Source organism: Panthera tigris, chromosome C1, assembly GCF_018350195.1.
Source record: "Panthera tigris isolate Pti1 chromosome C1, P.tigris_Pti1_mat1.1, whole genome shotgun sequence".
Taxonomy (NCBI): domain Eukaryota; kingdom Metazoa; phylum Chordata; class Mammalia; order Carnivora; family Felidae; genus Panthera; species Panthera tigris.
In genome coordinates, this window is record NC_056667.1 from 23151634 (window position 1) to 23179205 (window position 27572).

The 27572-nt window shown below is 60.9% G+C and overlaps 1 protein-coding gene across 1 annotated transcript in view; it reads right to left on the minus strand.

Moving 5' to 3' along the window:
* SDC3 (syndecan 3) overlaps positions 1 to 24748 on the minus strand; it is a 35687-nt gene extending 10939 nt beyond the window's left edge. Inside the window, exons 1-3 of the mRNA XM_042993826.1 lie at positions 24611 to 24748; positions 17562 to 17629; positions 16006 to 16195 (exon numbers count right to left, since the gene is read on the minus strand). Coding sequence (XP_042849760.1) covers positions 16006 to 16195; positions 17562 to 17629; positions 24611 to 24748 — 396 coding nt within the window. The remainder of the gene's footprint in view (positions 1 to 16005; positions 16196 to 17561; positions 17630 to 24610) is intronic.
* Between the last annotated feature and the right edge of the window lie 2824 nt (positions 24749 to 27572).

Genomic DNA, 27572 nt, shown 5'->3' on the forward strand with positions numbered 1-27572 from the left:
ACACTGAACTCGGTGGTTCAGCAGATCTGAGGGACAGTCTGAGCATTCGCACTGTCTGACCGACATGGGAACCACGAAAGGAGTGTGGAGCAGGAAGGGGACCGGGCCAACGCCGCGAGCCGGTCCTCAGCCCCCTGATGGGCCCCCTTCTGGGGTTTGCACACAGCTAGAGAGAGGACCCCAACCCTGGCTTCCTGCCCCAGCCTCGACCACCTGCTCTGCAGCCCTCCCCAGGCCAGCCGGGGCAAGAGGCCAGGGCAGCAAGCCAAGAGATGCCCTCCACCCCACCCCTGTTACCACACACACACACACACACACACACACACACACACGCAAAGTAATGAATTAATCAGTATTTACTTGCTACCAATGAGTCATGGAGTGGAACAATTAGTGTAATTGCTCCCGTGACTAATTGCTGGGTCTTTCTCGCTTTCAGACATTCCAGGAGCTCAGAGCAGCTATCATCCGACTTGCCCCAGCTCCCATCTCTGCCCCCGCTGCCCAAAAGAACGAACCCCCAGGACCCCCGGTGAGGGAAACAGAAGGCTCCCTGTACCACCAGCCTCTTCAAGCTGGGCCAGCCAAGCTGGAGTCCCTTGGAGACGTTCTGCCTAATTCTTAGGCAAGCAGCCAGGAGCCAGAGATGTGCAATTCCTGTTCAGGGCCACACAGCAGGACAGCGCGCTTGTGAGTGGAGCTGTCTTCACTGTCTTTCCATCCTTCCAGGAAAGGCCAGGGAGCAGCCGGGAGGAGGGGTTCTAAGAAGTCTGAGGTCCCCGGGGGGTGCCCAAACCGGAGTCAACATGGGAGCCAAAATAGGGAGTCCTCATGATTCTTGGGTGACCAATGCCATGCAATAGCCCCTAACAATCTGCTCCCGGAAGGGCCTGCCCAAATCCAAAGACTCGCCCCAAAGCCACACAGACTCTTGAAATGATACTCCCAGAGACAGAGAGAGAACATATACAGACACACCCTGATGCACACACCCTTAGGCAGCCTCAGAGAGGCACCTTGCATTGGCACGCCTTTGGGTACAAAGAGGGCCACACATCAGGGGCAGGCACTAGGCGGGGGGGGGGGGCACACGGTGCAGCTCTGAGGCCCCGAGACAAGCATGGAGCCTCTTGTGAACCCATCAGCCTCCACTCAGGTAGCTCTCACCTAGATACTATTCATCCCTAGCTCAGTAGCCATCGACATGACAACCGTTACCATGGCGACCATCTCCTCCATGCTAAGGACCAGGAGCTCCAGCTTCCCACAGAGATGGAGGGGGGCAGGAGAGGGAAAGATAGTGGAAGAATAGAGAGGATGACAGGGAGGGGGGAGGGGGGAGGCGCAGGGCAGAGGGAAGCCAGGGGTCAGAGGGGCACAGGGGGGAAGCGGAGGGGGCAGTGCAGGGAGGACGCGGTGAGCGGGTGAGTGAGAGAGAAAGCAGGAAGGCGAGAGTGGCAGGCGCGGGGAGCGAATTCTCTCACATCTTAATTTAGCCTCGCACGCAATCAGACAGAGCTGGGGAAGGGGCCACTTCAGTGATTTTCCAAACCCGCATCCAAGGGAACATCCTTTCTGCATAGTAAGTGGCCCCCAGACGAGGTGGAAGGAGGGGTGGCCAACAGCCCAGTCACCCCTGAATTCATCCTGGGAAGCTTAATGCGAGGGACACCTGTGGGGGTGGGGGTGGGGGTGGGGGTATGCCCAGCCCCCTCCCCCCCCAGCCAGCTGAATGCCAGCCTGACCCCTCCCTGGGCCAGCTGGAGGGGCCGGAACTCAGTGGGTGCCCCCCAGAAACACTGCAGGGGTGCTGGTGGCTGCAGCTCCCAGGGGACCAGGAGGAGGAGGGAGGAAAGAGATGGGGGCCGGGAGCTGAGCCGGGGAGGCAGCAGGGAAAGACTCCGAAGTCACAAAGTGCCAGGGGAGAATGGTGACAACAGCCTTCGACCCCCAAACGACCTCTCCATTTGCATAATTCCATGCATAATTAGCATACTTATCCATGCCATCCCCTGAAAGGAGAACTGAATCCAAAGGCCCCAGGACCCTGTGGCCTGCCCCTGCCCCTCACTGCGCCCCACCTCTGGGTAAACCCCCCCTCATGCTTGCATCCACGCGCCTAACACACCCACACACTGCAGCCAGCAGGCAATCCCGCACCCTCATGCACATGCGCACACGCGCGCGCGCGCGCGCGCACACACACACACACACACACACACACACACACACACACACCATGCAGGCTTCCTTTCTGGGTACAAACAAGCATACACAACGCTGGGGTGAGCCCTTCCCAAGGGGCTGCCACCTGGGGGAAGGGGGGGACGGACCCAAATCAGGTGGACCTCAGGTATGTCTCCTCCCCTCTGAGTGCAGGGGTGCATTCAGGGAGAAAGCCAGGGAGCCTCCCTCTGCCCCCAGCCTCCTTCCCAGACTCGAAGTCTGGGGTCCCTCAGGCCCAGCCCCTATCACCTGCCCTCCCCCATCAAGAGCATTCCCTGAGTAACAGGAAAGCACAGAGGTGAAGCCGGGATGGATCGGCCGCTCCCCTCACTACCCGTGGGACATCAGGCAAGCCTCTGAGTCTCTCAGCACCTCAGCCTTCTCATCTGTAAAATGGGGATGCCACTAATAGTGCATTGCTCCTCTAGCTGCTCTGGGAATCAAATACTATCACGCAGGTAACGGGTTGAGCACAGGACCCAACATCCAGAGTTGGATAAGCGGACATAGTTGCAGCTAGTGTCCCTTATGCGCTCAGCGTTCCGTGATCCTTTCCGAAGATTTTACTTCATTCAAGCCTCGCCATCCTGGTGGTGGGAAATAGAATCAGGACGGTCACACCCAGGCTGCGGATGCCCAGAGAGGTCAAGAGGCCCGGCCAAGGCCACACAGCAGGGGAGGGTGCAGAGAGAAGAAAAAGAGAGGCTGGATGAGCGGGGAGAAAGCCTAAGGTACAGAAACAGACGCAGACACACAAATTAGGTCAGCTGGCAGGGGGCCAGGAGCCCAGCACCCCTGAGCACTGCTAATCGTGCCGCAAAAGCCAAGAATAAAATCAAGTATAATTAATTCTGCCCAAGCTTCCTGCCCTGCATGAGCCAGACTCAGGCGCCCCGCTCTCGGTGACTAGAGGCGTGTGAGCAGGAGTTGGGAGCCCAGCTCTAGATTCAGACAGCCCTGGGTTCAAGTCCAGCTCGGCTTACTTGCTGGCTGACTCTGGGCAAGTCACTTAACCTCTCTGAGCCTCTTTTCGGTCACACGGGGACACTGGTAACACAGGTGGCACAGAATAATTGGTGGTCAGCCTCACCATGGCACGTTTCCCACCTCGGTCCTCACCTCAAGGCCAAACTAGGCCTCGGTGATCACGGGGTTCTACCCTTTCTTCTTACCGATGTGAACACTGAGGCTCAGAGAGGCGAAGGGCTTGCATCACCGCAGTCCCTGCTAAGAGGGGTGGGGGTGGGGACCGAGCCTGCCAAGCGGCACTCAGGAAAGTCAAGGGATCCGTCCAGGGACACGCAGTGACGTAACCACTAGCTGGTGGGAGCAGGGTGGTCTCGGCAGAGCCCCCTGGATCCCCACAGGCTCTGTCCCCACCAGTCCCTGTCCCCAGAAGGCCCTCCGTCCTGTGAGAACTCAGTGCCCCTCACGCTCACCAGCTCCAACCCGGAGACCCAGAGCGTCACGGCAGGAATGTGGGCCGGGGCCAGGCTCTGGGCAGCAGGACAGCTGAGGGGGGCTCACAATGGAGAGCCGGGACCAGGAAGGGGGACGCCTCGGTCCCCACCCCCTTGCCAGTCCACAGCTGCCCTGGCTGGGAACCCAGCACCCGCCACATTCGCTTGCTGCTGGAGGGGTGAGGGGCATGAAGGTGGCACCTGCTGGGGAAGGGGCCACAGAGCCCAAGGGCCAGAGAGAAGGGCGTGGGGGAGGGGTGGGGGGGAGGGGCAGAGAAGGCCCAGGCTAAACTTGACAGACCCCCCCACCCCCACCCCGACACACACACACACACACACACACACACACACACACACACCCCAAACAGTCAGCAAAGCACAGAGGCGTACCCTGTCCCACCACCCTTATTCCAGAAGCCTACTTCCAATCTCCCACCTGGGCAGCTCAGGGAGCGGGAAAACACCCCTGTGCCCCCCCCCACCTCCCCGGAATCCCCCTTCCCCTGGGCAGGACTACCCCTGCCCACACCCCCCCCCAGGGCGCCCCGGAGAGCAAGCAACTCCCAGCGCAGGAGGCCACAGCCTCTGAGCCCCAGACTAGCCCCCTTCTACGTACTTCCCGATGCCTCACTCGCTCGGTGCTCTAAGGGCCTTTCTGACTCTGACACTCTGGGCAGTCGGGAACCCAGTCCTCCAGTTCAAGAGACCCAGGGAAATGTTACCGATGACAAGTGGAAACAACCGACCTTCCCAACAGAGGACTAGTTAAATAAATGAAGGCATAACCATAACATGGAATATTATGTAGCTATCAATAATTGAGTTTTCATAAGCCCGCGCTGTCTTTTCTCAGGCCATTAAAAAGGCATGAATGGGGAACAGAAGGTTTTTGTTTTTTACTTGCTTCAAAGAATATTTAAGGACAGGGGAAAATGCACGCGTTGGTTGTCAGGAGGCAATGCGGCTCGGCTATTGATGGGATCGTACAGATGGTTCTGTCTCTCAATACCTGGGTGACCTTGGGCAGGTATTTAACTCTCTCGGCCCGGTTTTCCTGGTAAACAAAGATAATAACCGACTCCGGGTGCACAGGAGACTCTGACACATTAACGAATTGCTCAGTGAACGCTGGCTATGAATACTATTATCATTGTTGAGTTTAGGAAACAAGTTAGAAAAAACTAGACAACACGATCCTGCTTTAAAGAACGCCCCACCAAAGTGGATTTCTAAACACCGAATCCTACTAAGGCTTTCCAGAGACTCTCTGGGTGCTGGGATGACAGGCAGTGTTTCATTTTTTCCCCTCAGGACCTGTCTGTATTTTCCAAATGTTCTATGATAAACTCAGAGTCCTTTGATTATTAGAAACAGCACGTTCTTGGGGCGCCTGGGCGGCTCAGTCGGTTTAAGCATCTGACTCTTGATTTCAACTCAGGCCAAGATCTCACGGTCTGTGGGATTGAGCCCCGCATCGGGCTCTGTGCTGACAGCATGGGGCCTGCTTGGGATTCTCTCTCTCCCTCTCGTCTCTCTCTGCCCCTCCCCTGCTTACACGTGTGTGTGCTCTCCCTCTCTCTCAAAACAAATAAATAAAGAGCACATTCTTTCTGTGTCCCCATCCCTGCCACTCTCCAGTCTGGAAATTCCTGGGCCCCTTCATCCTGCAGAGACCCCACCAGTAAGCTCGTCCCAGAGGACGCTCGCGGGCAGACGGAAGGGCACGCGGGACAGAAGGGAAGGACACAAAAGCCTGGTGGAGCCGGCACAGCCTGAGCAGCACGTCTCAGCAGCGACGGGATGGCTTGGCGGGGCCCGCTCCCTCCCCAGGCCTGGAAACGTCTGGGGGCAGGCTGGCCCGGACACCCACTCACCCTCCGTCTCCTGCGAGCCCAGCTCCTGGCCCTGTCATCCCCATCGGTCGCGGCTGGGGGTGCAGGCTGGCCACCGTTCAGCTGCCCACCATGCAGCCTCCGTCCAGACCCTGGGCAAAGCAGCACCCCCTCCCCAACCCCGGGCTGGGACGCCCCGTCATCGCTCCACCAGCCCCAGCCACCTGCCTTGTCCAGTGCCACCCTCTTGGCCATCCTGACTCACACTGCTCATTTGTTCCTGTCCCCAAGCCGGTGCCTGAAAGCAGGGCCACCCACTGAGGCCTCCTCCCCCAGCTGCCTACCCCTCTTGTTCCCCCCACCTAAACCCTTCAAGGTGCTGGGGATGGCGGGACACTCTCACGCCAGCAGGGGCACAGCAGGACTTGAACCCCAGCCTCACTGACACCAGATCCTGGGCTCAGGGAATTCCTGACCCCCGGAGCAGGTGCGCAGATGATCCCAGTTTGTCACGTGATACTCATTTCCCTGGGCACTTTTCCAGATGAGGCCTGGGCCCTTCCGTTCCCTTACCATGGACAAGAGTTGGCGGCCACGGAGGGAGCGCTCGGTACGTGCCAGACTCTCTCTATGCACCTCCCCTCGGTTCTCTTCCCAGACAGCTTCCTGGCGAAGGGTTATTATCCTCAGTTCACAGGTGCGCATCCCAAAGTTCAGAGAGGTAAAGCAACTGACTTGAGGTCACACGGCAGCGGCGGGGGCCAGATTTGAACCCAGGATTAGCCGAACCGCGAAGACCACATTCTTTGTACTACAGCATACACCTACTCCCTGCCCCACCAGGAAGTTCCTCAGGGGTGGGACCACACCACCACCAGTCCCCCCACCTCCGCACAGCACCCTGTACAGGCACCGACAGACAGACAGACTGGACGTCTGGGAATGAACAGACATGAAGGGTAAGTCCTCCCCGGACAGACGGCGCGGCTCAGGTGAGCAGCCCCACCCGTCACCCCATGACTCACCAGCAGTTACCTCTGGGACGGAGTCCCCAGCCTCTGCAAAAATCCCCGCCAACGATCAAGGGGACCGGGCCTGCCTGCCCACTCCTGAGGCCCATACGCCTCCAAGGAACAAGCCAGCATGGGGGTCAGATGTTCCAGTCCGGGCTCCCAGAGAGCCCCGGTCAAGCGCTCTCACCTCACTAGGCCTCAGTTTGCCCTTGACCAGGTCTGGCAAGGCCACTCCTGTGTTCCCAGGGCCCGGGGTATTTCTGGAACACAGCCAGCTTCCATCAATACTTGTTCGATGGATCCCGTAAACGGGATCACCCTCAACGGACCCACGCCACCCACGTCCCACCCCCAATCACTATGTGATCCTGCGTGGGGCCCTGTCCTCTGGCCTCAGTCTCCCCACACCTAAAACCAGGGGGCGGGACAAAGGTTCTCCCTGGTCCCTGCAAAAGCCAACCGGGAGGACTCCAACTGAGCTGGGAGGAGGGACGAGAAACAGACTCATCCCAGCATTTTTTTTTTTTCATAAAATCACTATGCAAATTATATGCAAAACCCTGCAGATTAGCAGGCTCCCAGTGGAACCTGTGATTTCAGCCGCTTTACAACCGGGCCCCGGGCTGGGGGGGGAAGCAGCATTTACTGAGCATCTGCTAAATGCCAGGCTCCTTACACGGAGTCAGGCGCAAAGGTCCTCCTTACTCCCTAGACAGGTCAGACGACTTGCCGGAGGTCACAGAGAACTCAGGCGATGAGTCAGAATGGTGGTTGGGGGGGGGGGGCGGCCAAGGCAGGTGGAAGTGAGGCCTGGGGGTGGGGAAGGCGCTGGGCGAACACATAGAGGTCCCAGGGCCACGTGTCTGGTTCGCATGCCCACAGAACCTGAAAGAAGTCCAGCCCAACGGGCAGGATCCTCAGCCCGATCTTGGGGGCCACCTGAAGGCAGGTGACCCCCAGCCCTCCCCCGAGAAACTGAACAGACCCTGGAGGCAGCCCAAGGCAGGCCCAGCCCTTCCAGCTGTCCTGGGAAACCTCATAGCTCTGCCATCCTCCCTGGAACCTCTCAGGCACGTGCCAGCATGCACCCTGAGGTCACACGGTGCACACACACACCCGCAAAGTGTCCCCATCTGCGTGTGTCCAAGCCCAGCCTCCTCGCGGACCCGGGCTGTGGACCCTCTCACCATCCCATCTGCTGTGTTATTTATAACTCACACATGCTGGAGACGCCACGCCCCCCGCCCCCCAGCCCTGAGCTGTCCCACTGGCTTCTGAGCTGCTCCGCTCCAAGGGATGGAATGAGCCAGACTCAGGTAGTGAGCCATGCGGGTCCGCCACAGCCACTGCCCAGATGGGAGAGTGGGGTGCAAAGAATCAAGACCAAAAGACCGGGGCAGGTGGGGGGGGGGGGCATGGCAGAGCCCCAGCCCGAGATGACCCTCTGTGCGGCACTGTGGGTTTGACCGGGAAAGGGGAGGAGCAGACAGGTGCCCAGGCTCTCCCCTGCCATCTCCTGAGCCCCAGGACACCAGGCAGGGCCTTGCAATGAGCAGGAGTCCTGAAGCTAGATTGCTCGGATCCAAATCCCAGCACCGGCCCCCGGGGAGCTGTGTGATCCTGCGCAAATAAGCCCACCTCTCTGAGCCCCGTTGCTTCTCCTACTAAATGGGCATAAGAATAGAACCAACCTCAAAGCATTGGGAGGATTAAGTGAGATTATCCAAACAGGTTCTTGGCCCAAAGCCTGGCTACTTCTCAGCTCGGTGACCTTGGGGCAAGCTGCCTGGCCCTGAAGCTCAGTTTTCCCGTCTGCAAATGAGACCATACAGCCCAGAGGGTCGTGAGGACTGAAGCAATGGCAGTGACACACGGGAGGTCATCAGCACACACAGATTCGCTTTTCCTCTGCTCTCAGGGGCCCCCGTGATTCCTGACCACCCCCAGGTTCCACCCCGGATCGTCTTTATCGCTCGCCCCTAGGCGCACAGAGGTTTTTGGAGATACTGTGCCACTGAATCCAAACAGCTCCTCAAGGGGCAAGTCCTCCCCCTAACTCTGCAGCGAGCACCCCGCCTCGTCAAATAGAGATGCTCCATAAATACCCGAGGGACGGACGGATGCGAGAGTGAAGGTGACCAGAAAGCCGGGAAATAACAAGGGCTGGCGAGGCGACTGGAGCCTCACGCACCGGCGGGGATCAACACCAGGGTGGTCGCTTTGCAAAAATGGTCTGGCAGCTTCTCAAAACGTGAAATGGAGAGTTACAGATGAGCCAGTAATTCGACGCCTGGGGTGTGTATCCAAGGGAAGCGAAAGCATATATATGGGGCGCCTGGGTGGCTCAGTTGGTTGGGCGTCTGACTATGGCTCGGGTCATGATCTCGCGGTCTGTGAGTTCGAGCCCCGCGTCGGGCTCTGTGCCGGCAGCTGGGAGCCTGGCGCCTGCTTCGGATTCTGTGTCTCCCTCTCTCTCTGCCCCTCTCCCGCTCGTGCTCTGTGTCTCTTTCTCTCTCGATGATAAATAAACATTAAAAAAAAAAATAGCAGCATTATTCATAATAGGCAGACAGCGGCCAAACCCAGGTGCCCATTAACTGATAGATAAATAAAAGATGGCAAGTCCACACGGCGGGACGTTGCTCCACAGAGAAGGGAGCGAGGTTCTGGTGCACGCTCCCACGCGGGCGAACCTGAACTACGTGACGACAAGTCAAGGAAGCCAGTCACAAAAGACCACATGTTGTGTGATTGCACTCGTACGAAACGTCCAAGGAAGGCAAATCCGTAGAAAAGCAGAAGTGACTGCTTAGGGCCGGTGGACTGGGGACAAATGGGGAGCGACTGCTAAACGGTACAGGGCTTCTTTGGGGGCTGCTAAAAATATATAAAATCGGTGACGGCTGTGTAACCCTGAACTCAAAACCACTGAACGGGATGCTTTGGATGGGTGAGTTGTATGGTATGGGAGTTCAATCTCAATAAAGCTGTTGTTTGTCGGGGGTGGGGGGAGGAGAGAATGAATGGGAGACTGAGGCTCAGGGAGGGTAAGAAACTTGCCCAGGGTCACACAGCAGAGCCTAAACTGAAATACTCAGATGGGAAAGGAGGTGAGCAGGGGCAAAGCTCACCTCCTCTGCCATCTGAGTATCCCCCAACGAAGCCCCGGGTGAAGCCTCCCGAGCCCTCACCCCCAGGAGGGCACACACTGACTCTGCTGACCGCAGTGGGACAGGCCCAGCGTGGCAGCTACCTCCTCTGCTCTTGTCAAAGGCCGCTTTGCAGGTGGGACCACAGGAAGGAGGCAGGCCTGGCCCAGAATGACCCAGGAGAAGGGAGGCAGCTCCAAAGTCAGGCTGGCTGCCCCCCTCCCCCCCCCCCAGACCCCAGTGCCCCACCTCCAGCCCTCCGCGGTTCTGGGGTGCCCTCTGTCCGTGCCCAGACCCCTGGTTGTCCTCAGAGAGGGGCATAAGGATGCGGCCCTGCCAGGAAAGGGGGCAGGGCCCCAGAGGTAAAGCACACCTGAATGTGAAGACGAGCCCATCGGTCCCCCGCCCCCTGTGGCCGTCTAAAGCAATGTTGAGGGCAGACATGTCTCCAGGACCCATCCCTCACCCCGTGTCCCGTTCCACGTGGCTCCCTGGTACCAGTCCCCGCCCATCTCAGCTGGCGGCCACCATCACCCACCCACCCATGCCCCAGGCTGGTGTCCACTCTCTGTTCTCCACACAGCCGCCCATCTGTCCCAAGGGCCCAGTGAACTCAGGCACGATGTTTGCACCCGCATAGTCCACTGCTTCCAGTCCACCGCCACACCAAGCTTCCCTGTCCCTGGCTCCAGCCCCCCATCTGGTCCCTAAGAGGGGAAGGGGTGACCTACCTCACAGAGCTTTGCGGAGCAGGGGCCACCAAGGATCCCGAGGAGGGGAAGCCAAAACCTCCGCCAGGACCCCCTGGCCCTCAGTCCCAACCGTGGCGCGGAGGGTGCCAGAGACAACCCCAGGGCCCCATGTGCCCTCCCCTGACATCATCCGCTGGCCTCCCGTGGGTCCGGCACATCCCTGTGTCCAGCCAGCCCGTCTTCAGTCCACCGCCAAAAGGCAGAACCCTCTCCCCCCGAGGTCAGAGGGAGTCCAGATGCCCACTAGGGATTTAGGGACCCTGAGCACCCTGGCCCCCGCATGCCCTGCAGCCCAAGGATGAGACGGGCCTTCCGCTCCTCACGTGTCACTTGAACACGGCTTCCCTGACCAAAAGCACCTTCGGGTCTCACCTGGCCCATCACCTGACCGCCCCGCAGGCAGGTCAGAGGCTCCAGCCCCAGTCCCACCGGCCTGGCCCCGCTCCCCGCAGGGCGCTCCGCTGGGGCCAGCCCAATCCCAGGCCAGGGCAGCGCCCCTCCAGAAGGCTGGACGGATGCATCCCAGGGGCCCGGCCCAGGGACTGGAACGGTCAGCGCCTACAGGAGAAGGGCCCGGACTGGGAAAGCGGGACTCCAAGTTAGATGGCACGCGAGGACTGTTCCTGGGACCCAGTCTTGTTCCCCAAACCCCGGGACAAGGACACGGGTCACGACCGTCACCGCGATGGTGACAGAAGCCTCTCATGACCACTGCCCCCCGTATTACCAGTCTCGATCACCAGCTCTGGGCACTGCAACGGACTCAACTCTGGGCTCAGTGCACCCCAGTCCTCACAAACGCCCTGCCGTGTGACACTCACCACCCGGCTGCCAAGCAGAGGTCACAGGCAGAGGGCAAGTGGAGTCAGTGGCCCCACCACCCTCTGCCCCATCTAGCAGAGCCACCTCCATACACATCCATCCAGACACCGGCGGTGGGGGAGGGGCAGAGGGGGACCCAGCCCACACAGTCTCTACTACAGTGCCCTGGGCCATATGGGCTGTCCCCCCCCCCCCCGGTGTGCCAGGGACAGTGTCACTCGAGTGTGGTCCACACCGACCCCCCACCAGAAGCATCCTCACCACATCTCATGACCTAACGGCATCTCTCAGCAGGAACATTACTGCCACCGACGGTCCTTTGGACGGGACACTTCCACCACTTAGCAGCCCCGACCACTCCCCTCCCCTCCGGAAATGCCAGCAGCATCCCATTACTGTGACAACCAAAAGTGTCCCTGTGCACTTCCAAAAGCCCAGGCGCTGGCACCTTCAAATGCCCGGCTCGGGCCTCGCTTCCTCCTAGAAGCTTCCCTACCCCCATCCCGGCCCAGGGCCCCAAGTTCGGCATCTCGCAGCTGGGCCTCATCTTTGCACTTGGGTCCGGAAATGCTCTGGCCAGAAACAGGGTTCCCAGAGACGCTGAAGATTTTGACTCAGGGTCCACATCGGGTAAGCGGTTAAATGAAGGGACCACCTCGCCTGGCCTCCCTGACCCCAGGTGTCCCTTTCCTCAGGGACACACAGCCACACCCATCTCCCTCCCCCCCAGGATGTCTGTTTCCGGGGCCCCGTAAAGGACATATAACCGAATCTCTGAAGGAACCCGAGTTTTGAGTGCGTGGTGTCCCTGGAGGTCAGGCAGAAGACGGATCTCTGCGTCCCTGTGCACCCTGCCCCCGCCCTTGCCTTAATCACCGCTAAGGAGGCCAGATGACCAGCTGCCCCTCTGGCCTGGGCTCCCTAGACTCTGGGATTAAGAGTTGGGATTAAGGGCGGACACATTCCCTGTAGCACAAGAGCCCCAGCAGCGTGCGTGCGTGCGCGTGTGCACACGCGGGCACGTTCAGGGCTGTTTCCGGGCATGCTGCGGGCACATTTGTGTGTGCACACCTGTGCTGGTCTCAGATCGGCTCAGATGCCCCCCCCGGGTCTGGCTGTGCTCGCGTGAGTGGGACGCGTGCACGGAGGTGGCAGGGAGAGCGTGTGTGTCCCTGTCTGTGTGTGCCTGGGCGGGTTCGGGTCCGCACACTCCATCACATACGCAAATGCGTCCACACGTGTTCACGTTTCTAGGTGTGCATCAACCTTCCCACGCCGGGGAGAGCGTCTCCCAATTCTCCCAGCATTCTCCCGGCAGCTGCTAATATCCACGGCCAGCCAAGGTGTTGGGGGGCAGGCTCCCCACAGCCGAGAGGCAGAGAGACAGCAGTCTGGGTTCTCCTGATTCTCCGGGCCTGGCCACACCTGAGCCGCTGGAACAGGGGCGTGGGCCACAATGTCCTTCCCTGCACGGACGCGAGAGCCCCACGCATCGGCAGAGACACGCAGCGACACGCGCGGACACAAACCCAGCCCCTCGTCCAAACCTGAACTGAACCGTGGTCTCAGCTCCACGGGGGAAAAGGATCACCCCGGGCTCAGCCACCATCTCGCAGACCGTCCCTTGAACACAGAGCCGGAACCCCTTCTTCTGGATCGGAGACTGGCCTCCAGCAAGCCTCGCAGCTCCCCGGCCTCACACGAGAACAGGACCCAGCCGAGCCAGGGCTCGGCTCCATAGAGGTCCCCAAGGAGCCACTGCCCTGGGGGAGCTGTCCTAGCTTCACCGGGCCAGGGGTCCTCATGTGAACAGCAAGGTGGGAGGCTGATTTCCTGTAGCCCTCTGCCCTTGAAACTACCTTTCTGGAGGGATCAATGGAGATACGGGGGTGGGAGGGGGACATCTGGGCCCAGGAGGGTGAAGAGTAGAGTCTGACCCTAACCACCCCCTCGGCCCTCAAGACCCCTGTCCCCCAGGGGACTCCTCAAGTCCTAGCCCCACTGAGTGGCAGCCAGGCAGAAGAGAGGTTCCAACCGGCAAGAGAGGGAGTGACGCAGGGGCATCTGCGAGGAGGGTGGGTGGCAGAGAGGAAGGGGGGGAGCAGTGGGCAGAGGAGGAGGAGGAGGTGGGCAGGGGGCTTGCTGGGGGAGGCCGGGGTGGTGGGGAAGATCTCTGGTAACCAAGCCTGAGCCTCTGGAAGCCCACTGTGTGTCCACCTTCCAGAAAGCTGGAGGCCGAAAGGACCCAGTCCGCCCCTCCTCCCCCAGCTGAAGGAGGCAGGAAGGCTACATCGCTCGTACCCGCTGCTCCCTGGGGTCACTTCTCCAATTCTGGGGATCAGAGGAGCAGGGGGCTGGGGAAGACAAGGTGTGACCACGCCGGGTGGGGGGGGGGGGAACTCTAAGTAAAACAGACTGAGGATGTGTGAAGTTCTGGAAAAGGCAACAGTGTAGCCACACCAGGACTTGGGGAGATGAAACCCAGTAGCCCATGGGAGGGCCCGACAGGGAGATGATGTAATGACAGAGTTGCTGCGACAACGTATCCAAGTGAGAGCTCCAGGGAGGTAAGGATGCAACCCTGTGGGGAAATCAGAAGCTATGAAAAAACTGTGGGGCCCAGCAAAGAATCCTAACATGTAGAGGAGGGGCACGGTCTAGAAGTCTAGAAGAAGAAGGGAGGAAAGAAGGGGCTGAAGAAAGGCGCTCTGTGCTTGAGAGCTGGGAGGAGAGGTCGGTAAAGGATTCCCAGAGGAGGGCACACCTGTGCGGGGTTTTGCAGGATGAGTAGGAGTTCACCGGAGAAGGGGCCAAGTCCACGGAGAGTGCACAGCACACAGGTAGACGCGAAGGCGAGAGAAATGAGGTTGTACTCTGCGCCCAGGGAACAGAGTGGTAGCAGTGAGGGGTGAACAGGGCCAAGGGATGAAACTGGGGAGAAATACACCGAATGCACTGATAGGAATCAATCTGGCATAGAGTCTTGGGGCTGAGGGCAGCGGGGTTTGGGTTAGGGGCGGCTTCCTGGGGGAGAAGGGTGGGGGGAGCTGGGCTTGCAGTCGTGGCACAACAGAGACAGGTACAGAGGAGAAACGGTACAAGAGACGGTGTCGGGGAGTCAGGAGACCGTCCTTTGTCCCAGCTCAGCGGCCAACGTGCTGTGTTACTTTGGGCCAGCCACTATTCCTCTTTGCGCCTCAGTTTCCCCATATGTAAAATAAGAAGGCTAAACCACCAGACCTCAGAAGATCCTTGCTGTGACTAGAGATCACTCCTTTGGCCTCCGTCCCCCCTTCAGGACAATGAACAAGTTGCACAAGAGTTGCGTCCAAGGGCCCTTCCGGCCGAAAGACTCTCTGGCCCTCTGATCTTCCCCCAGCCTAGGATGGCCTCAGCCCCTGGCCCACCCTAGACAGAAAACAGGCAGCAGAGAAAAGACCAGTGTGGAAGCCAGGAGCCCCCAGGGCCGGGTCGGGGCCTCTCCCCCAGCAGCCACACGGATTCAGGTGCCTTAGCGAGACGTGACTGGCCCCAGACTCATCCTCTCAGGGCATCACACTTTACAGTTTGCAAAGCGCGAGGTAGCAGGAGGCAGCACTTGTACACCAGGGAGCATTCTAGATGGCCTGGGTTCAAATCCTAGCAGGCACGCCACTCTGTTGACCTTGGACAAGTTACTTAACCTCTCTGTGCTTCAACTTCCTCTTTTGTGAAAGCAAGATAATAACGGTCCCCCCCTCCCAGGGTTGTTGTAAGGACTCAGCGAGTTTCCGTAGAGAAGACGCTTGGCCAACTGGCTTGCACGGGGCAGGCCCTCAACAGGCAGGATTCAATACGAATAGGTCACATCTGTGGTCTTGTTGGCATCTCATGCCAGCCCCTCAGGGCAGCGTGGCTGCGCCCACCTCAAGACCCACATCCCCCACCTGCAGAATGGAACCCAGATGCCTTGGCTGGGACTCAAAGCCCACCTCGTGAGGCACTGGCGTCTCGCAAGCCGAGGCCCTGTGACGTTCACCCATCCGGGTCCAGATCACCACATGGCACAGGGCCAGGTATCCAGGAGGTGCCCAGTGAACGTATTAAGTGCAAGAAACAATACGCTCTCATTAGAAACAGCGACGCCCCACAGGTAGCTCTGTCCCCACCTCCCCCAGCTGGGAACTGCCGCTTTTAACCACACCCCAATCTACTGTGACCTTTCCCACCTCTGAGCCTCCATCCACCCTGGCCTATCCATGTGCTGCCATCCTTCAAGGCCTGGTACAAATCACACCTCCTCCATGGAGCCCGCCCTGATTCTCCAGAGCCAGAACCAACCTCTCCTCCCCCGACTCACTACCCTTAGCCTCTCACGTGCGCTGGCTCTGTCCTCTAACTGGGAGCTTCCTGAGACCAGGGACCAGGTTGAGCTTCCTCGGGTTCCAAGTGCTCGGCACAGGCCAGACACAGAGGGCGCAGCAGCAAATAGTGGCTGAAGCGACTGGCAGGTCAGCAGCAGAGTAGGGACACGGACCGGGTTACTGGGCTCACAGCCCAGCCCCCAGGCCGCCTGGATTTGACCGATCATGTCCCGGGGAAGCGAAGCGGTGCTCAGCGCGATGGGTGAGGCAAGGGGCCCGGCCCACCCGGGGCCGAAGAGGAACCACACGCAGGCCACGTGCGGGAAACAGGCCTCCCCGCCCCCCAGCCAGCTCCCTCTTCCCAAAGGGGTCCCCCCACCCCCACCCCGGGCCAGGCCCTGGCCTCACATCTCTCGGACAGCTCCTCAAATGTGAAGACCTGAAGGGGTCCCTGGGTCGCCCCGTCCCATTCCCCCACTTCACAGATGTGGAAGTGGAGGCTGAGAGCGGGAAGGGGCTGTGCCCGCGGTCACGTGACCAGCCCGGTAGCAGCCTCCCTTCTGAAACGGGACGGTCTCGAGGAAAGCATCCCCGCAGCCTGGAGGGCGAGGCGTCACCGGCCCACGGATCAGCGGAGATGATGCGGGCTGAACCAAGGAGCCGCTGGCCCGCTCTCCCGCCGCAGAGCCCCGGACGCCCGGCGCGGGCACAACCCAGCGCCCGCCGCCAACACACAGCCCGCCCGAGAGCCCTGCACACCCCCAGCCCCTGGCACAGGGCCCAGCACACGGCGGGTGCTCAACGACGTCTGCGGAACGAGCCAGTCGGTCAAGCAAAAGACGCCCCCGCGCATGCGCACAGCAGCCCACGCGGCCGGCCCCTGGCATCACGGCCTCTCGGAAGCACAGACTCCAGCTGCTCGCGGACCGCCTCACCTTGGGCCTCTGGGTCCCCATCTGCACAGTGGGATAGCAACCCCGGCTCGCAGGGTCATGGTAAGAACGGAGACGAGGCGTGTGAGCACGCACTGGCCTGCTGTCACCGTCCGTGTCCGTCTTCCCAGCAGACGCCCTCACCTTCAGGGCAGGCGCCAGAATTCAGCCGCAGACACCCCCACCCCGGCCCCCAGGGCAGCCTGGCCCTAAGAGGGCGGCAGTCAACAGGCGGCGGGTCAGCGAAGGGCAGACAGGAAACAAGGTCACCCGGGGGCCCCGCGGAGGATGCCAGTGCATGGGTTGTGCCCGGCATGCCGACAAGACCCCCTGCTCCCAGTGTAACAACCCCCAGCTCTCTAGGAACCTTGTCGGCTCAGGCCTCTAAGCCCCCACGCGGCTCCCCCACACCCCAGCCCAAGGAGGGACCCAGGGAGCCGCCCACAGGCCCCCGGTGCCTGCCATGGCATTGGCAATCAGCTTGCTGCAGTTAGATTTCCCAGATCCCACTGCTGACTGATTCCAAACTACCCTTAGTAAAGTCTGGGCTGGCGAGCAGGGCTGGTGGAGGGGGGGCAGGATGGGGGGTGCCGGCCGGCTGTACAGGGGGCACAGCGAGCTCTAGGAGAGTTTGGGCTGAAGCAAGCCCCCTACCCATCGCGGAAGCAGGATGAAGCATTACCCCCCACCCCATCCCGCCCCGTCTCAGAAAACCCCGGCCCCCTCTGGAGGGGGTGTGATGACAGGTCAGCAAAGGGACAGAGAACTCCAGAGTAGGTGAAAGGGCAACTGGACAGCTGGTTCCACCAGGACCCGGCTGTGTGAGCTTTGGCAAGTGGCTTGACATCTCTGAGCCTTCTAGAGGACGGCAATGCCACCGCCTCTGAGAGTGTGGAAGGCTCAGTGAGCCCAACTCAGGCTGGATACCAAGGCCCAACCCTTGGTCAAGGCCCCAAGCTGCCTCTGGGTCTCCGGACTCCCACTAGGAGACGGCAGACCATGGGGCTGGTCATCTCCTTAGGGCTCTCCCACCTCTGACGCCCTGTACAAACAACGGTCACCCAGTCCGGGCCAGGGGCCACAGCCAAGGTGTCCCTCAGCTGGGGGGAAAGGGGAAAGAACCCAGCATCACCACGTCCTGAGCTAAAGCTGCAAACAGCAAGGTCTCCCGGGAGCTCTAGGACCAGAAGGGCCCGAAGAGCCATTGAGGCCAATCCTCCGCCTCCAGACCGGACTGCAAACTGCCAGTAGCCTCAGAGAACCAAACTGCCCTTGAACTCGGCACCACGAGGCACTGGGAAGTGCCTCTTCTAATCCGGCTCAAGTTCTCCCTTTCAGGGTAGACCCCACCCTTCAGGGTTCTACTTTGGGTCATCCATGATCATTCAAACCCGGTTCCCGCTCTCCAAGGGAAAGCCTTGTTCCCACCCCCCCAAACCAACTCCTCAGATGAGGCCAAGAGTGGGACAGGAAAAGAGCAAAGCCAAAGCAGGTAAATGGAAGAAATCAGCATTTATGGGAGACCCACCCCTTATCGGGCACTTTACTACTTCATGTTGTTCATTCTCCAGCAACTCTGGAGACAGAGGTACTCTGAGCTCAACCGAGACGAGAACAAGGCTCAGAGAGGTTAAGCAAACTTGCCAAGCTCACACAGCCAAGAAACTGGCAGAACCAGGATTTCAAGCTGGTTGGCTGGTTCCACTACCTCCAGCTGCACCCCCGGTTTGGAGACCCCAAAACAGACGGCACCAAGGCCCAGGTTGGGGCCCAGGGGTGGAAAGAAGGCAGCGGACCTTGGCCAGCTGGGTCACAGAGGTTGTGGAAACCCTGTCCATCTGGTATAAAAGGCCAGCACAGACATTCCCTGCCCTCCACCCTCAGCAGCCAGGTAGGGAAGAGGCCAGATCATTTGTCAGGGGCCACCCCCACCCCCATCCTGCAGCTGGGCCCTCAGCCACTGCTGCCCAGACTCCCCCCTGTAATCACGGCTTCCTGTTTGGCGTGGAGACTAGGCCTGGTCAGTGGGGGGAGGGGAGCAGCCACCCCTCTGGCCGGGGCCTACTCTGAAGGGAGGGGGGCCGGAAGTAAAGGCTACCCAGCCTCCTGGAATCTTGGAAGGCTGGGAGCCAAAGCAGGGGGGCGGCCCCCAAGGAGGCCAGTCAACAAATATTTACCCAGTCCTGGCCTGATGTTCCCAGGATGTGGCGGACCGTTAGTGGGGACAGCAAGACGAGCCAGGTGGTCTGAGACCAGCCCAGACCCCACCCCCTGCTGGGATGGGGACTGGTGGGGGGGGGGGCAGGAGCAAGGGGCTGGGCCCTAGGACGGCTCCTGGCACCCTGCCCCCCTGCCCCAGACACCAAATCACAGGCTTCCGAGCAGCTGAGCTGGAGCCCAGAGCCACAGTGCCCCTGTCCCACCCAGATGCGGTGGCCGCACCCTGGCACTCAGACCTCAGGCCCGCTCCATGCGGCCCCCGGGCACCTCCTAGCCCACGGGCACATGCTTGGGCCCAGCAGAATTCCGCCAGTCTCGCTGTCCCTCACTGTCCCCTCAACCCACCTCCGAAGGAGAGAACACAAAGCCCCCCCTCCTGGGCTCCAAAGCTCAGAGTCCTGGTTTCCTTCCTTCCTTCCTTCACTCATTCCCTCATTCAGACCGTTCAATTCTGGGCCAGGAGCAAAGCTGGCCTTGGGGTACCGCAGGGATGCAGACTTGGGCTCCACACGTGACAGCTTTCTGAGGGGCAGAAGGGATTCCACGCAGGCCTCATCACCGATGCAGCGTGAGCCCCAACACTGAGGGCAACCAGCGTGAGCCAGGGGGCATGGGGCTGGGTGGGGGGGGCAGGTTAGACCCCTCACATCCTGAAGTTCTAAGTATTTCCCCTCTCCTGGGCCCTGACCAGAGACGAGCCCCACCCCTCATCCTGCACAGTTGACAAAGCTCTCCCTCAATCCAAACCCATGACCCTCAAAGAAGCCCATTTTACAGATGACAAAGCCTTGTGAGGTGGCCGAGGAGCAAGGGCTCCAGGCTCAAGCACTGGGTAAGCGCCGCCCCTCCCCCCTCCGCCACCCGCAACACGTATTTAGTGCCACCCACCTCCAAGGCCAGGGGGAGCATTAGATGAAAAGAGATGGGGGACGTGCCTGGCCCAGAGCCTGGCAGAGAGCAAGCCTAGGGGACAGTAGGTAATGTGGGATTCATCTGGGGGGGTGGTAAGGAGGCCCCAGGGAGAAGTAGCTTGCCCAAGATCACAGAGCAAGAGGGGGTAAAATTCGGACCTCGGCCCAGTCCTCTTGGCCTGCCAGGCCCTGGCTCCATCCGGCTCTGCTACTTTCCAGCTGTGGGACCCTGGGCAAGTCATTTAACCTCCCGGTGCCTCCGTAAAATGGAGGTTCTAACAATTCCCACCTCCAAAGACGATCAAGTGCCTGGTGGGCGGGGCTCCAGTGAGCGTTAGTTTGCTGTTTCTGTCATTAAGCCCCGGGGGTGTGCGCCCCGCGTCCCAGATCCTGCCCACAGTCCCCGTGGGGGGAGGTGGGGAGGGATGACAAAGACAGATGGAGACTTGACCACCTCCCATCCCCATCCCCACCCCCAGCTGCCTCAGTCTGCTCCAGCCCTCCGCAATCCTACTGCAGCCCCTTCTAGAATGACCCATCCCTCTCCTCCAAGCAGCCAGGCTCGGGGAGGTGGGGGGATCCCAGCTCCAATGGGAGTGTCTGGAGGGAGGCCTGGCTTCTGGGGGAAGGGGGGGACTCTGTCTCCACCTCTTTCTTCCCTTCAGGAGGACCCCTCTCACCCACCCCACTGATGCCCCAGCACTTTCCAGAGCCCAAGCCCAGAACTGCCCTGCCCCAGTGCTGCCCCGGGGCCCCCCCAGAGACCCCTTGTCCCGTTCCATGAGGTGGGAGGCGTCATCCGTCTTCAAAAGGCCAAAGGGCTTTTTTTCTACAGTAGAACCCCCAACACGAGGGAACAAGTAACACACTGAACTGGCAGCTGGAAGCACTGGGTTACTCCCTAGGGTGTAGAAGGCGCCAGGTCCCCATCCCAACTCTGCCACGAGGATGTTGCAACCCCTAGAAGCAGTCCTAGAAGTCAAGTATTTGTCTCCAGTCGACAAGTAAGAAAGCCTGGGGTTATGGCAGGCTACAGCTTGCTCCATGCCACGTGGTGACGGCTTTTATTGCAGAACTCAAAACCTCCTCCTCCAGGAAGCCCTCCCTGACCTCTCCGGGCTCCCTCCTGCAAAGACCCTCTCTGCTGAGAGCTCACGACATGGCAGGCTGTGCTCAGTCTACCCCCGGGGTTCATTTTCTCATCGCCACATCCCTGGGAGGTTGGCATGGTTATAGTCCCCATTTTACAGATGAGGAAGTTGAAACAGAGAAATCCCTCACTCAAAGTCACTACAGCAGGTGTCTGTCTTTGGAGCCCCTGCCACCTTGGGAGCTAACAGAGAGCAGACCCCTGTGGTGTCCCTGGGTCGGGGCCTGACCTCCAACAGCCCCAGGGTCCCCAACTTTTAATTTTTATAGTGAGGACAATCTAGCTCTGACAACTCTTCATTCAGTCACAGGGTGGCTGGAGGAGTACTGAGCTCCAGGACTGGAAATGGGGGGGGTGGGGGGGGGTGGGGGGAGGGGGCAGGAAACACCAGGCCTGGGGGTGGGGCTTCAAAAGAATTCCTTGTGACTCGATTGGTTAAGCTTCTGACTTCAGCTCAGGTCATGATCTTATGGTTCATGAGTTTGAGCCCCCGCCAGTCGGGTTCTGTGCTGACAGCTCAGAGCCCGGAGCTTGCTTCAGATTCTGTGTCTCCCTCTGTCTCTCTGCCCCTCCCCCATTCGTGCTCTGTCTCTCTCTCTCTCTCTCTCTCTCTCTCTCTCTCAAAAATAAGTAAATGTTTCAAAACAAAAACCAAAAACAAAACAGAATTCCTTGATTGATTTCACCTCCCAGTGGTCCCCAGCCACAGAATAACAACCTTACAAAAGAACATGAAATCAACATTTGTTGGGTGTTTACTATGTGCCAGGCACTGTACTAGAAGCTTTCCACGGTAACCTCTTTGGTTTTTTGTTACTCTACCAGTTTTACAGAGGTGGAAACGAGGCACAGAGAGGTTAACTAACTTTCACAAGGTCACACAGCCACAAAGGAGTGACCTCCCATCACGGGGAATATTCCAACACGACGAGGTGACACCCCAAATCCCTTCCAGCCCTGAGCTTCTAAGAAAACATGTTTCGAAGCTAAAACTTCCAGAAGCTCCACACTCCGAGCTTTTCTGGGTAGGGACTGAGGTGGCCCTGAAGGCAGCTGTCCTTCAGAATCCCAGACACCTGGTCTCTCAGGACAGAGGACTCCCCAAAGCAGATGCCCGAAGACACACACCCACCCACCCACGCACCATCTGCATGACTGGGACCTGCTATCCCCACAGGCCACCCTGGAAGCCCCACCCCCCACCCCAACCACACACACTCCCTTTCAAGCTGGTGGGCAAACCCAGGGGTCATCTTGTCCCTCCCCTGCCCTAAGCCAGCCACTGCCCATCCGAGCGATGTCCTCAGAGGACCCCGCCACGGAGGCCACTCCTGAAGCCAACCTGGGTGGGGCTCTTCTGGTCCAACCTCCGTCCCTCCTGCCACAGGCATCACCCTCTCCCTCTGTTAGGGCACCTGGGCAGCCGGGCACCATTCATTTACCCTTCGCCTCCGGGGCCAGATGAGACGATGCTCCTCCTGGACAGCCTCCCACCCTGGGAAGATGTGAGGCGTGGAGAGGGGCTCCCCCTCTCCCCTCACCATCTGGAGCCCCTCCCAGTCAAGCCCACCATCTTGCCTTTATCTGCCACTCAGCTTTGGGTCTGAACCACACCCAATCTACCTCACCCTCAGGTTCAGGGAGACCCTACTCACCTCGGCGCTCACTTCCTTCCCTCCACCCCCTTATGGGGCATGAATTAGATTAGCCTTGTTCTGATCTTGAGGAACAGTGGTTCAGCAGAGGATGGGACTTGCCCAGGGGCATACAGCTCATTCCTGCCCCTTCCCCTCTGGGCTTCCAAATGTAAAGCATTCTGTCCCACGCCCCTTTTCATTCATCTGTACATCACACATTTACTCCGGGCTAGGACTACAGACACCATCTCATTCCTGAGAAAGGCGGTACACCAGCCCCATTTCACAGAGGGGGAAACAGAGGCTCAGGGAGAGGAGCCGGCATGCCCAAGGTCATACCACGAGTCAGTGGGGATCGCAGGAGTTGAGCCCAAGGCTGTGTTATTTCCACACCTTTGATTTCAAAATCGGTCTTCCGGAAACGGAGCTGAGAAAGTGACCCAGGTGCTAGGATGGGCTGGGTCCCAGTCCCTCCCAGGGACTTCTGCTCACCCCTCCTGGGGGTGGGGGTGGGGGGCACATAGGGAGGAGGCATCCAGCCTACCAGACACTATACTCGCCTTGGCATTCAACACTCTCTCTCCCCTCAGTTCAGCCCCCAGATGGGGAAAGCTGATGAGCAGCCTGTCTGTCCAAGAAGCAACCTCTGAGCCTGTCCTTCTCCCCCTTTTACAGACTGGCCAACTGAGGCCCAAAAAGACACACAGGGGCAGAGTCGGCACCTGGCGGTTGCCTGAGAGACCTGGGGAATGAGGGCCAGGCATAGCTCCTAGAGCCAACCAAGGAAACGGGGTCTAGAACCCCCCAGCTCATCCCCAGACCAGGCTCCAGACACGTGCCCATGGGGGAACTCACTTGGGACCCGGGTCCCTCAAAGCGGGGAGGAGTCGCCCTTCTTCCCTATACCTCCTTCTGCTCCCCCTAATGGAGCTGGGACGGAGCTCAACCCCACAGCTGTGTGGTCACTCAAACGGACACTCAAGGGGTCACTGCCTACATATATACTCGCCTCAACCTGCACCCACTCTGCCCCCCCTCAAGGGTACATGCCCCCCTGCACAGGGTCATCCACGCCGCCCGGAGCACACACATGCACACACACATTGGGTGTGGGGCCAAGCACACACCCACCGCACACGTCCCTCCCAGACACACACTCACCCCCCCAGGCACACACAGCCACGGCCAACAGTTGCCCAGCCCCGTCCCTGGTACACACCGCCAGCACAATAGGTCACCCCCACAGGATCACCGCACGTTCAGGTAAGGCACGGTGGCACCCTGCCATGTGGCGGACTGCTTCTCATCCTTCACCCGCACACAGCCCACGGGTCCCAACAGCCTTCACAGAGGTGGTCATACACACAGGGTCACCCTCACTCAGCCCCTCAGGTCACCTTCACACAAGTCACCCTCCTCCCCCTCTCCGCCCCCCCCCCCCCGCCCTCCCCACAGCGACCCTCGGAGGAACCAAACGCACCCCCCCACCCCCGTGCCCCAGGGGGAATCGACCTAATTCCCTAAAAGTGGCCGCGGTCTGGGCACACCCACGAACCAAAAGCCACGTTCGCTCAAGACCGGCGACACACCCAGCCCGGGCCCCGCGCCCGGCGACCCCTCGCCCGCAGTCGGGCCCGCCCCGCGCCTCTCCACCGGGGCAGGGGACCCCGCTCCGCCCGCGGGGCCACTGGGGAGGGGCGCGGGGTCCACGACCCGCGCTCCGGTTCCCGCAGGGCCGCCTGCCGGGGAGGGGTCCCGAGAGCAAGGAGGAGCGAGCCCCCAAAGGCGGGCGGCGGCGGGGACGGCCCCCCCCCCAGGCCAGCCTGGAGCTGGGGGGCGGGGGTCGCCCGGGGAAAAGGGGGGTTGGGAGCATGCGGAGGTCTGAGGGGTGCGGGGGCGGGGTGCCGAGTGCAGGGTGGGGGGAACCCGGGACCGGGGGGCGCGAGGTGCCGAGTGCGGGGACCGGGGGCGCGGAGACAGGGGCGCGCGGGGGCTCGGGGGCTCGGGGACCGGGGAGCGCGGGGACCGGGGCGCGCGGGGGATCGGAGACCGGGGAGCGCGGGGGGACCGGGGGACGCGGGGGCCGGGGGCGCGGGGACAGGGGCGCGCGGGACATCGGGGACCGGGGACCCGGCAGCGCGGGGCCCGGCGCGCGTCACTCACCCCCGCGGCGCGCCCGGCCAGCAGCAGCAGCAGCAGCGGCGGCAGGAGCAGCCCGCGGGCGCCGGGCCCTGCCGCGGCCCCGCTCCCGGCGCCTGCCCCGTGGGCGGCCCCGGCGCGGTGCGGCGGCCCCGGCTTCATGGCGGCGGCGGCGGCGGCGGGCGCCTTTGTTCCCGAGGCGCGGCGCGCGGGGCGGCTGCTCGGCGGCGGCGCGGCCGGCAGGCTGGACCGACGCGCTCCCGGCTCGCGGCTCCCGGCTCGGCGGCCCGGCTCCGCCTCGCAGCTCCGCGCCCACAGCAGCCGCGCCCGCAGGAAGCGTGCGCCGCCGCCGCCGCCGCCGCCGCCGCCGCCGCCGCCGCCGCCGGGCCGCCCCCAGCGCGGGCGGAGCGGGAGGAGGGGCGGGGGGCGGGGCGGGCCGGAGCGCGCCCCCACCTCCCCCCCACCCCGGACCCCCGCCGCCCTTGCCCCGGACCCCGGCACTCCGTCGGCCCCCGCCACCATCACCCCGCCCCGCCGCCCCCTGCCCGGGCCCTGCGCCCCCCTGCCCGTCCCTTCCCCTTTCCCCCCGCCCGCGCCCCGGCCTTCGCCAGCCCCGCCGCTGTGGCTGCTGCGCGACCTGGGACTAGTGGGCCGCCTCGCCGAGCCGCGGTCGGGAGGAGCACGGGGATCCCGCAGAACGCGCCTCCGAGGGCGGTGGTGAGCGCCGGAAGGAGAGGATCCGCGTGGGAATGCAGGAGGACGGGCCTGGCTCGTTTGAGGGTCTGAGTAGATGGGTGGCATTTGTGTGCTCATTAGCGGCTTCCCCCTAAGGGGGCCGTTCACGTGGCTCTTCAAGGACCCATCACCACCACCGGCCCCAAGCCGGTGGACACAGAGGGCCAGAGGTCACCCAAGTCCAGGGGCTTTGATATCCTCAGGACACCTGCTACCGGGCCTGGACCTCTCTGGGCCTCAGTGCCCCCTCTGCACCCACGAGAGTTGTGGACTTCCGCCCCTGTCACTGGATCCGCCTAGGAAAAGCGGGACAGGCCTGCGGCGGCGCTGCTCCCCCCGCAGCTGTGAGGCCCCGGCTCTCTGACACTCATTTATTTCATGCCTGAGAACCGAGGACCCCCTCCTCCAGTGCGGGTGGTGTAGACGTATGTCCCTGAGTGACAGTGCCTTGCCTGGCCTGTCTCTACTGCCCTCACCCCCCTCGGGCGTTCTATGCACTTTACTTCTTCTTCAAGTCCCCACCACCCAGCACATGAGCTCCAGGAGGGTGGGGTCTGGGTCATCCAGTTCACTGCTGTGTCCCCAGCACTAGCCCAGGACCTGGCACATAGTGGGAGCTCAGTGCAAATGTGTTGATTCAATGAATGTGTTTCCCATTCACCTGAGCTCATCCGGCCCCAGGTGTTGGGGGGGAGGCACATATTTGTTAAGCCCTGGTCACATGCCAGCATGGCCCCAAGTATTGTACATGGTTGTCTCGTTTCACCCTCTCTCAGCAGCCCCATAAAGCAGGTGTTGTCTGTATCTCCAGTACCTCGATGGGAAACTGAGGCCCAGAGAGGTGAGGTTATTTGCTAACGATGGCAATCTGCCCCTGTGTCCGGTACCCTGTCCAGGGTGCCTGCTATCAGGAAACGGGAACCAAACTGAGCTGAAACTGGGACAGTTCCCCCAAGAAAAAAGGAACTAAAACCAGGACAAATGGAGCCAGTAGGGGAGAGGATGGGGGGTTGAGCCCAGAGGAAAAGAGTCTGGGGTGCCGGCCATAATCTGGGGTGTTGCGGGGGGATGGGACTTGTCCTTCAGGGCCCTGGGGAGCAGGTCCAGAGGACAAACATCGGCTCGGCGTTAGGTTGAGCTGAATTAGAACTGTGCCCTCAGAGGGAGAGGGAGCCCAGTCCCCAAGGGGTATGTAAGGCCAGGCTAGCTGCCCTTTGGCAGAGATCCTAGACAGGAAGGGAGGGAAGCTTTCCAACTCGGAGATGTGAACATCCCTAGGAATTCTCGAGTCCCAGCCTCTGGAAATCATATCCCCAATTCTGACCCATGGGCACCTTGGGGAGGTGGGCAGAGAGGGGCCGGCGGGGCCCGGGAGGGCAAGAGGGGGTTCCGGTTGAGACGGCACAGCTCGGATTTGAAGACCACTGGCTCTTGGGCGGATCCCAGTCCTGCCGGTTACAAGAAGTGTGACCCTGGAGGAGTAGCTTTACCTTTCTGAGCGTTAGCTTCCCAACTATAATATGGAAATAATGACCAGACAGTGTTCGTTCATTCATTCGTTCGTTCGTTCGTTCTCCAAATATAAATCGAGTGCCCTCGCGTGTCAGGCTCAGGGGCAGGTGTCAGTTCGTGATTACACGTGCTCGGGGTCCGATAGAGGTGGCCAAGTTGTCAGGGACCTGGTTCCCGGGCTAGTCACCTCCCAGAAGGGCTGCAGACCAGGCCAGTGAACAGACTGGCTCTGAGGAGCTTCCAAAGGGGCAGAGCCAGCAAGGCTGGGGGTGGGGGGGGGGGGTGGGGAGGACAGTATGAGAAGCCACTCGTCAGGTCAGCTCAGTGTGAGGTGGGACGTGTGAAAATTGCAGCCGGCCACAGATGGCTACTCTTGATAGGTAGTGAACGCTCTGTCTTGGGAGGTATGCAAGGCTCCGAAAACTAGCTATCAGGGAGGCCATTAGGACAATCTTCCTGCACAGGGTGGGCAGTGGGCATGGCTCATCTTCAGAGGTTCCTGCCGGTTCTGAGACTTCTGGAAGCAGCAGCCCCTTGCCCGTGACTTCCCGAGCAGGTGGGGAGAGGGAGGATCTGGGGGCTGGGCAGGCTAGGAGCGCCACCTGCTGCTGCCAGAGATATGGGTCGCGGGTCACGGCCAGAAGGGAGCGTGTCTGGGCCCCTGAGGGGCTCACCCTGCTCCTGCTCCCCCCAGGGCTCCCAGATGCTCCCATCCGTCCGCCCTTGGGCACACAGGCCA